At 42.7% G+C, this 12464-nt stretch overlaps 1 protein-coding gene across 1 annotated transcript in view; it reads left to right on the forward strand.

Annotated features, from left to right (window-relative positions):
- Positions 1–409: 409 nt before the first annotated feature.
- Positions 410–12464, forward strand: part of polr3a (polymerase (RNA) III (DNA directed) polypeptide A) — a 63679-nt gene continuing 51624 nt past the window's right edge. The window contains exons 1-11 of the mRNA XM_080748037.1: positions 410–550; positions 2178–2313; positions 3808–3945; positions 4177–4348; positions 4451–4605; positions 5892–6131; positions 6632–6794; positions 7060–7196; positions 7913–8016; positions 10055–10196; positions 11758–11898. Of these exons, the coding sequence (XP_080604163.1) occupies positions 507–550; positions 2178–2313; positions 3808–3945; positions 4177–4348; positions 4451–4605; positions 5892–6131; positions 6632–6794; positions 7060–7196; positions 7913–8016; positions 10055–10196; positions 11758–11898 (1572 nt within the window). The 5' untranslated portion in view covers positions 410–506. The remainder of the gene's footprint in view (positions 551–2177; positions 2314–3807; positions 3946–4176; positions 4349–4450; positions 4606–5891; positions 6132–6631; positions 6795–7059; positions 7197–7912; positions 8017–10054; positions 10197–11757; positions 11899–12464) is intronic.

The raw sequence follows: 12464 nt of genomic DNA on the forward strand, positions 1-12464 counted from the left end.
TAAGTGTCAAAAAAGCTGTCATAAAAAGAAAGAAGATAAAGTGACCAAGAAACATTCAACGCTCATAAGTGACACTTCACACATGTATTTGGATCTGAGATGTTACTTAGTGGAACATCAATAAAAGTATTGGAGATTCGAAATACTCAAGTTGTACACAAATACTCAAAATTGTACTTACAGTAAGTACATAGTTACTTTACAACTCTGTTACTGGCCAGTGACCATAGCCATGTGCACAGAGCCTATTCGCTAGGTGGCAGCACTGAATCGACAAGGGTCGAGCCAGCGCTCCTGGGTGCACTCTTTGTTGTTGTCGTTGGTCTGATCATCACACGTGTCTATCATCATCATCAACAACACACAGTATGGCTGCTGGCGTAGCGGCGTTCTAGCAGCGTGTGGCATTAATAAAACGTTTAAAATGTGACAGGGTTTTCCTCAAACAAATACAAATAAAATACAACAGTGGTTTCTCTGTTTAGTGTCAAAGCCACACTGCAAACATGGTGAAGGAGCAGTTCAGAGAGACAGACGTGGCGAAGAAAATGTGAGTAAAAAAACATCACAGCAGCAATGAGAGGATGGATAACTAGATAAATAAGCCAACAACATTAGCTTGCTTGGTTGGTTTAACAAATGCGCTTGCCAACAAGAACAAGTCAACAACGCGGGATTGTTGATCTGTTCTTGTCGGCAACCGTCATGCAATGGATTGGAGGAGCATTTACATCATCAAAGAACGTCCCACGTTTGGTTCAGATAACCCTTGCATGATGCAACTTTGGATAAAGACATTCCATAGGGTAACGGGTCAGGTGGGCACAGGCCAGGGCACCAAAACCAACTTGGCACAAGAGATATCTGGGCACCAAACAAACCATCTGGGCACTATAGAGACATGTGGGCACTAGGGACATGTGGGCACCTCTGAACAAATGGGAACCATAGATGTGGGCATCTGGACAACGGAGCACTCGGGATGGTACCTAGTGAACCCATTGTCTTCTAGACAGTGGGGCTGCACTAGTGACATGTGGGCACCTGGACAACTGCGGGCACCTGGACAACGGGGCACTAGGGACATGTGGGCACCTAGACAACTGGGCACCAGAGACGTGGGCACTAACCCACCTGACTATTGATTTTGATATTTGCACATCTATATGCAAATATCAGAATTGATCAAATACACCTATAACAGTCTTCATCCATGGCTAAAATAATCCCACGCATTCTTAATCCCAGTGGCGCTTCTCAAACCTTTTTAATTTCAAGAGTTATAGACGTACCTGTAACCAGTGTTGGGAAATGTATTATTCAGGTACAGACCTGTGTAGGTGTCCATTTGGAAACACCCCTCATTTTGAGAGGTGGTGCCATAGTTTTGTACTTTTTTGGTTTTGTGTGTGTCTATGAAGTTAACATTACTCTAATAGACCACGGGGTGGAGTTATAATGTGCAAATTTGCCTTCCCTGTGTATATTTGGTTACTTCCTGAAAGCCTCAGTTAAAAGGCCCAACTGAAAAACACTGAGTTAATGACATCATAAAATCAACCCCTCCCCTTTTACCATACACCCAACACTGTATGTGGGTGTGGCTAACTTCAGCTGGGTCACCACCCACCTGACAACCAGGCATACCTAATGAACTGGTGTGTAGCTGTACACTTTCTGTACACTTTTTTTGGAAAAAACCTTCTTCCTCGTATAATCATAATACCTGATCATCATGTTTTAGGGGGAAACAAAATCATGACAACCCATCTTTAACAGTTTGAAAAATGTACAGAGGTATAGTTGCAACAAAGCTAAAAAGGATAACCCAAAAAAGCCCAGATCGCTTGTTTCCATTTACTAAAATCTTTCTTTCTCTTGGTACCTGGAACAATATTTTGAGATGGTGGGGGGAAATTATTTTATACTTAAAATGGCAGATATACAACCTCACAGCACGGCACGAGTGCCACGCTGCGAGCTTATAGATCTGATCTGCTATTTTTGCTTCTGGGGTCCCTGGAACTAAATATTTTGAGATGGGTGTCTGCAGTCAAATACATAATTATAGGGGTCCTTGACATGACAAAAGTTTGAGCACCACTGATCATAGAAACATACAGTGTTTTTTTTTGGTTAATCCCATTATCTGTGTGTCCTCTCCCTCCCTACCACAGAAGCCACATCTGCTTTGGGATGAAGTCTGCAGAGCAGATGCGGCAGCAGGCTCACATCCAGGTGGTCAGCAAGAACCTGTACAGCCAGGACACCAGACACACCCCACTGCCCTATGGGGTGCTGGACCACCGCATGGTAATATCTATACATACAGTACATATATATGTCACCGGATATAAGAGAACCAGCACATTCGAGACGCGGAGCACTCGTGATGCGGCACGGGGCGGAGCAAGCGGTCGCCACAACAACGTATTCCAGGCGGTGCGCCGCTCTATTGTCCACGACACTGCGAGCGGCTACCGAAGCCCCCCTGTATCCACGAAGCCCAAACGAGTTACGAGGCCCCCCTGGGTCCACGAAGCCCCAAGCGGCGCGAAGGCCAGCGGACCTTGGTCACGGCCAGGGCCGCGCGGCCGGCGGAGCGCCGCGCGAGTTACGAAGCCGTGGTGAATGCAATCGTTATATTTATGCCCAGGCCGTAAGGCCTGGGCAAGCGCACGTTAAACGCCCTGTCCAAGTGACTACAATGGAGCTAATGGCTAGGCTAGGCTAGGCTAGGCTAGGCTAGGCTAGGCTAGGCTAGGCTAGTAAATAAAGAGTAAACACTTCCGGTCTGCGGCGAGTTCAAAGCGTGACGTAACTCTCTTATCCAGTGGCTGACGTCGCCATCTGGTGGTGATTAGTGTGTGGTGAACGTCAAAACGAGTGCTCCTTGACAACTTTTACTGGTTTCTTGAACATACTGTAACATATATATACACACCCCACTGCCCTATGGGGTGCTGGACCACCGCATGGTAATATAATATACACACCCCACTGCCCTATGGGGTGTTGGACCACCACCACCGCATGGTCGGATATGGTTTATGTCTATACATCTACGCACGCACGCACGCACGCACGCACGCACGCACGCACACACACACACACACACACACACACACACACACACACACACACACACACACACCTTTTGTGGTCAGCTGAGAGCAAGAGATGTCATGAGCAAGTATTGGCCAAAATGCGATAAACAGGCTGTCTCAGAGTTAGAATAAATATAGACTACATAGTACATACTGTAATAGCCCTTGTATTGAGCATACAGGTAATTCAATCACACTGTACTACCAAGAAGCTAGCTTATATACATTGCAAACATGCAAGGTCATAGGTTAGATCCTGTGCACCGTCAACTCAGCATACAATATGAGCGTATTTTTATTTTTATATCTGCGTATTTTTGCCATTTCTAGCAACTTCTAATAAAGTCTTTAATCAATCAATCGATTCAATCAATCCCTGAGTAGCACGGCTTGGGTATAAGTTGTGCGGTCAGTACTGGGAGCTGATGGTAGGTGTTGCGCTCCACCTCAGCAAGCCATTTCTCAGGAGTCTAGCGCATTGTGAAACAGGGATACTGACAATAAGCATTTCTGACCTTATTTACTTATACTGTACTTATACTTATACATTGCATTGTCAAGCTCCAAGTGACCGTAGCATTATCTACTGTAATGAAAGCCACATGAGTTGTCTGTAAATGGTGATGTTCTATCTACACTACTACAGAACCAGTTCTGAACACAAGGATTGTGACTTAAACTTCCATGTATGTTCCTGTAGGGCACCAGTGAGAAAGACCGTCCCTGTGAGACGTGTTTCAAGAATCTGGCAGATTGTTTAGGACATTATGGCTACCTGGACCTGGAGCTGCCATGCTTCCATGTGGGCTATTTCAAAGCCATCATAGGAATCCTACAGGCAAGTATAACGCCCAATGTTTTGTTGTTGTTATTGTTTATGTTAATTGTTTGATTTGTTCTGATTATAGTGTATTTATTTATACATTTTATATGCATGACTATTTGATGGAATTTGCAGATGTTTGTTTTGAAGACAATTCTAGACAATTGACATTGTACATAATAATCGTTACAATTAAATCCATTACTTGTGCCACTCTAATTCAAACCTCCCTGTTATCTTCTCTAGATGATCTGTAAGACATGTTCCCACATCATGCTGACAACGCCTGAAAAACTCCAATTCATGGATGTCTTGAAAAGGCCCAACCTGGCCTACCTCCAAAAGCGAGGCATGAAGAAAAAGATCTCTGACAAATGCCGCAAAAGGACAATCTGTCTAAACTGCAACGCTTTCAATGGTAAACAACTTTTTGGCATTTGAAGATTTCACACTGACATTTTGCTGTCTAATTGGATTGCCCAAATGTCTGAGTCATCTTCCCTTTAATTAATGTGTTTAGGACCGGTGAAAAAGTGTGGCTTGTTAAAGATCCTCCACGAGAAGTATAAAACCACCAAGAAGGTGGTGGATCCGTTTGTGTCGGATTTCATCCAGTCATTTGACATCGCCATAGAGCACAACAAGGAAGTGGAGGGTTTGCTCACCAAGGCACAGGTAAACTAACTACATGCATTCATTCTGAGCTGTGTCATGTTATTTAAAGTAAACCCATGATTCTTTGTAATCAACCTATAATAGGACGATTAAGTTGGTTCATACTTTAGGCATTTAGAGCACCTCACATGGCATGAACGGGTAGGGCTTTTGTGGTTACATGTCTGCATTCCGACACGTCTCCATTTCGACACTAACCCTATCTCTTACCCTACCTCTATGGAAGTGTTGCCACTGTTAGCGGTGAGACATGTCCCCGGTTTGTGTGTGTTGCTCAAGGGTGGCTATATACAGATAAATCAAGAAAATTAGAATATTTTGTAAAAGTAAATATTCTTGAAACGTTCATATATTTCTTGAAACTTTCATATATTCTAGATACATTGCATTTTTTTTTTTATATATAAAATTTTGATTTTTTTTTAATGGCATACAGCTCATGAATATCAAAAGTCCACATTTCAAAATATTACAATATTACACGAGACCACTCAAAACAAGGATTTATACTAGAGAAATGTCTGTCAACCTTCTCTGAAGTCAGAGTAGCTTGAAGTCCAGTGGGAAGTTTCCGAAGTCAGTTATGATTTGGGGTGCTATGGCATCTGCAATGCTTTTTTATACAAAATATTCACATTTTCTGAGATTGATCTGTAGGTTGTAGACTAGAGGGGATTGAACCTGAGACCTCACCTGATTATTTATACTCTGAATTTTATTTTATTATAGACCAGGGTTCCCCAATAGGCGGCCCGTGGGCCATTTGCGGCCCACGGGGGGCTACTGTCTGGCCCCCACCAACCTCAGTAATAATGGTGGTATAAGAGCAGCAACAACACTAGTATATCGTCGTTGTCGGGTGGAAACCTTGTATCTCCAAATTTGTACGTTCTTTAGCAAAGTAAAGCCCTGCTTCATCATACAAGGCCGTCTCACAAGTAGTGAAAACAGCAGATCTACGAGCACACAACGCCTTGCGGTGTGCTTGTAGATCGGCTGTTTTCACTAGTTTGAATCATCAACGGTTTTGGACATAAAAGATTTTCACCCGACAACGACGATAGTTGGAGTAGCGGGAACGCCACCGTCGCCCCCTGCAATGTTGTGGCCCTCGGCTTGGTACCCTAGACATAATTCGGCCCTTGGGGAAAACTAATTGGGGAAACCTGTTATAGACTATAGATATGATAGACTTTAGCCTTCCATGCCTCCAAACGTGGCTAGAGATTCCACTTGTTGCCACGGGACCTCCAGAAAAACATTCATCTTGTTGGTTCCTTCTCCAGGAGAACCTGAGCCCTCTGATAGTGCTGAACATGTTCAAGAGGATCCCCGCAGAGGACATCCCTCTGCTGCTGATGAACCCCGAGGCGGGGAAGCCCGCCGACCTGATCCTCACACGCCTCCTGGTGCCGCCGCTCTGCATCCGCCCCTCCGTCATCAGTGACCTCAAGTCGGGCACCAACGAGGACGACCTCACCATGAAGCTCACCGAGATCATCTTCCTCAACGATGTCATCAAGAAGGTTGGTGTCTGATAGAGATGAACCTATGCCGTTTCTTCCTTCCCCCTATACCAATCTGCACACAAACAAATCTGGGGCAGTGACTCTCAAAGTGGGGTCCAGGGACTTGAGGGGGTTCCTTCCAAATTGACTCTCACAGGTCTGTAACTCAGAGTGTACAAATGGAACCAAATGGACCTGTATTTTTACACTCTGAGTAATGGGGAATTCCATTAATAATTGTTAATGTGTTACAAGTTATTAAAATGTAATGATCCAGCTGGTGTGTATCTTAACCACTTGGCTATCAAGTCCCCTCGATGGAGACCTCTCTGATTTTGACCCTGTCAATACAATGATAATAACCATTTATGCAATATTGCACATTATTGTTTTATTCCTTAGTCTTGGTGTTTTACCCCTAATGAAGTTGTTTTATTCTCTGGGTACTCAGAAAAGCGATAATACATTGGAGATATTATTATTATTATTATTATGCTAATGCCTCTATCCTCACGTAGCATCGTATGACAGGAGCAAAGACCCAGATGATCATGGAGGACTGGGACTTCCTGCAGCTGCAGTGTGCTCTCTACATCAACAGTGAGCTCTCTGGAATCCCCCTCAACATGGCTCCCAAGAAGTGGACCCGGGGCTTCGTCCAGAGACTGAAGGGAAAACAAGGTGCAACTGTCATTACAGGCGTAAAATAATACAAGCCAATTTACAAGCTCACAATGTGTCGGGAGCGGCTATTTTCACCAAAGAACATCCTTGTGTGACGGAAGTATAAAATGGGCATTAAGTGATTATTTAGAGATATATGTCCAAAGGTATGGTTCTTTGGGTGTCCGATCGCATCACTGCTCTTTTATTTTAGATATTAATAAAAGAATGAGCTATATAATAAAGATTATAGTTTGATATATTGACAATTACATTTTGGCAGGGCGATTCAGAGGAAACCTCTCGGGAAAGAGAGTGGACTTCTCTGGGAGAACGGTGATCTCTCCAGACCCAAACCTGAGGATCGATGAGGTGGCTGTGCCTGTGCATGTAGCCAAAATCCTGACTTATCCAGAGAAAGTAAGTATTTTGTTGTTTGAGGAACATATTGCCCAACACACTAAATGAATGCAATCTAAAAGAGCGTGCTGCTGTTCTCGGTACATTTAGCTTTTATTTTTGTATATATTTATATTTTTGTATTGCTGTTTTATTGCATTGTAACTGTGATATGGATCTCCCTGGGTCTGAAATAAACAAGGCTGTTGCATGCACATTGTACACAGAATTGTATTGGAGGACCTAGAATATACTAGAATCTGTGCTAAAACCTACAGCAGGGGTCTTCAACGTTTTCAGGCCAAGGACCCCTTAGTTGAGAGAGAGATGAAGCAGGGACCCCCACAACCTTTTCAGAGATTCCATATAGTTTCATCGTTTGACAGCTCAATCGTCAGTGTATTTTGGATTCATGTCAATTTGTGTTTTCAGATATTTAACCACTTGAAGTGTCAATACATAATAATCTTGACCTTTCACTCTGTACTTAGTGTGCTCTTTTTCCCATCTACACCAAACCGAAAATAGACGATCTACAAGCTCACAATGCCTCGCAGGCGTTGTGAGCTTGTAGATCTGCTATTTTTGGCTAAAGTTCTCCGAATATGGACACTAGGGTTCAAGTGGTTAATATATTTAAAAACAGGTTTCTATCACACAAAGATGTGGAGGCCCCCCTGTAGTAACTCTGGAGACCCCTTGTTGAAGACTCCTGACTTACAGTACTGCTCTTCCAGGTGAATAAAGCAAATCTGGAAATGTTGAGGAAACTGGTCCGTAACGGTCCTGACCTCCACCCTGGAGCCAACTTCATCCAGCAGCGCTTCACACAAATGAAACGGTGAGCCTTTTGTCAAATGATGAAAGTGTTCTTTTCCTGAAACATTGCATAATTGTGGGCTCGCCTGGAAGGCGAGCACACGTATGTTATCTTCATTATTTATTTCTATACTAGTCAGTATCCTCAAAACTTTGGCGCGCTTCATCTCTTAAACGCTTACACCTTTCAACACCATTCAAATTTTTATGTGTTCAGCTTACTGAGGACAAGTGTGCGTGTATTTTTCTTTTTGAAATGTTTTGTAGTATAATTATAAAAAAATAAAAATGTTTAACTTTAAGCACCCAATGCATTTCCAATGGGTTTAGTGAGGAAAGGGACCCATGTTTATATTAAGGCGCTGTGGCTGCAATATTCACACTTCAGATATGCTATTTATATCAATGCGTTCACACAGGTCTGCTCTCTGATTTGATCCAAATATCTAAGCTGTGTGATGTATAAAACTATAGTTATAGTTAAAACTATAAATAAATGTCCCTCTCCACTCTACTGATTACACAGCTGTGATCAAGAATCAAGTCCGGGCGATGGGATGTAAATCCCATAGCCATATATCCTAGAGCCCGCAGGGACAGTCAGCCATATTAGTGGTTGTTGTTGGTTGTCAGGGAGATATCAAAACCAATGCATTTCCAAGTCAGATCCACAAACACAATAAAAGCCATGCTCCACTCCTCAGTCTGGAGTGGCCACATAGAAGAACGCCTTGGTTATAGACATAGTGGAGGACAGATGTGATCTGGGATTGTTAGCCAATATGTATATGCACTCAATATACTCCACTACAGTTGGAGTCCATTTGACAGTTGCTGGTTCCCAAACACAGAATCAAAAATGTAGATCTAGAACACATAGAATATGTACAGTACAGTAAGGTTCAGTAGAGTACAGTAAAAGTACAGTAAGGTTCAGTAGAGTACAGTAAAGTACAGTAAGGTACAGAAAGGTACAGTACAGAAAGGTACAGTAGAGTACAGTACAGTAAGGTACAGTAAAGTACAATACAGTACAGTAAGGTACAGTAGAGTACAGTAAAGTACAGTAGAGTACAGTAAGGTACAGTAGAGTACAGTAAAGTACAGTATAGTAAGGTACAGTAGAGTACAGTACAGTAAGGTACAGTACGGCACAGTAGAGTACAGTACAGTATAGTACAGTAAGGTACAGTAGAGTACAGTAAAGTACAGTACAGTAAGGTACAGTAGAGTACAGTAAAGTACAGTAAGGTACAGTACAGTAGAGTAGAGTAAAGTACAGTACAGTAAGGTACAGTAAGTTACAGTAGAGTACAGTAAAGTACAGTAAGGTACAGCAGAGTACAGTAAAGTACAGTACTGTAAGGTACAGTACAGTACAGTAGTGTACAGTAAAGTACAGTAAAGTACAGTAACGTACAGCACAGTAAGGTACAGCAAGATACAGTAGTGTACAGTAAAGTACAGTACAGTAAAGTACAATACAGTACAGTAAGGTACAGTCGAGTACAGTAAAGTACAGTAGAGTACAGTAAGGTACAGTAGAGTACAGTAAAGTACAGTATAGTAAGGTACAGTAGAGTACAGTACAGTAAGTTACAGTACGGCATAGTAGAGTACAGTACAGTATAGTACAGTAAGGTACAGTAGAGTACAGTTAAGTACAGTACAGTAAGGTACAGTACAGTAAGGTACAGTACAGTAAGGTACAGTAGAGTACAGTAAAGTACAGTACAGTAAGGTACAGTAGAGTACAGTAAAGTACAGTAAGTTACAGTAGAGTACAGTAAAGTACAGTAAGGTAAAGTACAGTAGAGTACAGTAAAGTACAGTAAGTTACAGTACAGTACAGTACAGTACAGTAAGGTGCAGTACAGTATAGTAAGGTACAGTACAATACTGTAGGGTACTGTACCTTACAGTACCTTAAAGTATCCTATTTGTTGGGTTGGAATCGAGCCCACACTGTTTCGAAGGAACAGTATTTCTAGTTATGTTTATATAATCACTTCTCTTTAACGTAATCTTTACCAATAAATATGGACTCGTCTTTTCATTAGGTTTCTGAAATACGGCAACCGTGAGAAGATGGCCCAGGAGCTGAGGTTTGGTGACGTGGTCGAGCGACACATGATCGACGGAGACATCGTGCTGTTCAACCGACAGCCGTCTCTGCACAAGCTCAGCATCATGGCCCACATCGTAAGCTCCTTGCTGTAGTGCACTGGTTCCCAAACTTTCAAGTCGTGACCCCAAAAGAGAGATTAGACATTTGCCCGCGACCCAAACTAGTGAAAATAGCAGATCTACAAGCTCACAACGTGTCACTTTGCGCCACGTGAGCTTGTAGATCTGCTATTTTCACTACTTCTTGATAAGCACTGGTTATGGAAATATATGGAATATCTTTAATTCATGAAAATGCTTGCTTTTTTGGGAATATCTTTTTTGAAAATAGACCCTTGCAGGTCTGTAATGGGGATCTTTCAAATGAAAGTTTGAGAACCCATGGATTAAAGTTCTCATTCGCAAGGACTGATTTGTTATTTGCATGTCTTCTATTGAATCGCACATGGAAAATAGCTTCTATGAGCTCTTTGCGGTTATCTGTTATGTTTTTTAAGTATTTGAAGTGGTCACACTAGCATACAGGTTCAGCAGCATCTCCCATGAACATGAACGGTCTCAGAATTGTCACAAAAGTCAAAGGTTAAAGCCTCAATCTGTGATTTTGGCCTACTTGTCTGCCAGCAGAGCGTGCCATGAGGTGCGCTCACCACTGGCATCAGCACTGGCGATGCCAGTGACATCACCACTGGCATCACCAGGAATGCTGGTCCCTCATTGGCTGTTAATGATGACGTTGCCAGAAATGCTGGTCCCTGATTGGGCCACGGGCTTAAAGGAGTAGTTCACCACTTTTCAACCTGTCTTCATATAGGTCCTCACTAATGTTCATAATAAAATAACACAATTTTTTTGAGCGGTGGTCACAACGCTCCTATACGTGGCCGTGTGTGTGGGTCTGTCTGTCTGTCTGTTTGTCTGTTTGTCTGTCTGTATGTATGTCTCCGTGTCCGTAGCCTGGCCCTGCAGTAACCTTTTCTGACCACACATGTTAAGGGAGGGGCGCTGTTGCACACACACACACACACACACACACACACACACACACACACACACACACACACACACACACACACACCACCGCTCAGTTCACACGAGTGTGATTTTCTATTCAGTCTGGGTCTTATAGGAGAGCTGTCAAATCCTTCTACCGGTGACATCATCGTTTGACAAAAAAAATATATATATATTTTTGAAAAAAAATATTTCGATTTTTATTATCACGAGAACAATGGCTTCCACTTTAACATTGCAACTTTTTCAGGAATAGAAAGCCTGCAGTTTCTATTAGCTTGCATTTCCCATTGATGATGTCACCGGTAGAAGGATTTGACCCACCCACAGCTCTCCTATGAGACCCAAACTGAGTAGAAAAAATTGTGATATTTTATCATGAACATTAGTGAGGACCTATTATATGAAGATAGGTTAAAAAGTGGTGGAGTGCCCCTTTAAACAAATACAGACAACGACATGCATCCGCAGCCGAATGCAGTACTTGCGCGCTCTGCTGGTGTAAGTAATGATATTATGTCATCATCCCATTCTCTGTTGTTTTATTTAGCTTTATTGAGTTTATTCCACTTAGAACCACTGACTGGCTGGCTGTTCATTGCTGTGTGCCACAAATCCACAGGCCGTAGTGAAGCCTCACAGGACCTTCCGCTTCAACGAGTGCGTGTGCACGCCGTACAACGCTGACTTTGACGGCGACGAGATGAACCTCCACCTGCCTCAGACGGAGGAGGCCAAGGCCGAGGCCCTGGTGCTGATGGGGGTACGTTATGGGCCCCGAACCCCCTGTTGAAGAGCCCCCTGCTCAGGCTGCAACTCCCAAAATAATCATATTTGAACTGCACACCAACTGCAACCCTGTACAAGCACATGGAATTGTAGGAGTTGGCATTACATTTAGTTGGACTGTCTATTCCATTGTGAAAATAGCAGATCTACATGCTCACACTATTTTTACAATTTCTGCCTCTAATATTTGACAATTTTACCAATGTTTGACCAGAGGTACTAAAAAGGTCTTTAAAGTCCTTAAATTGACACTTTAGAAATGTGCAGAAAATACACTGTATACACTTATACTGTATGTTGGCCTTTACTGTTGAGTGAGAACACAATGTTGACATCTAGCAAAACATCTTGGTACCCCCCAAAATAATTTGGGGGTCCCGACCCACAGGTTGAGAGCCACTGCTCTATACAGTACCGATAACTTTTGTGTTTTTGCTCTAGTCTACATGTACATTAAATATCTTCGTTGGAAATAGACAAGCTCACAAACCGTGTCGTGACACATTGTAAGATCTCAAAGCTCACTTAATCGCCAATGAA

Source organism: Nannobrachium achirus, assembly GCF_963921795.1.
Source record: "Nannobrachium achirus genome assembly, chromosome: 18".
NCBI classification, from domain to species: domain Eukaryota; kingdom Metazoa; phylum Chordata; class Actinopteri; order Myctophiformes; family Myctophidae; genus Nannobrachium; species Nannobrachium achirus.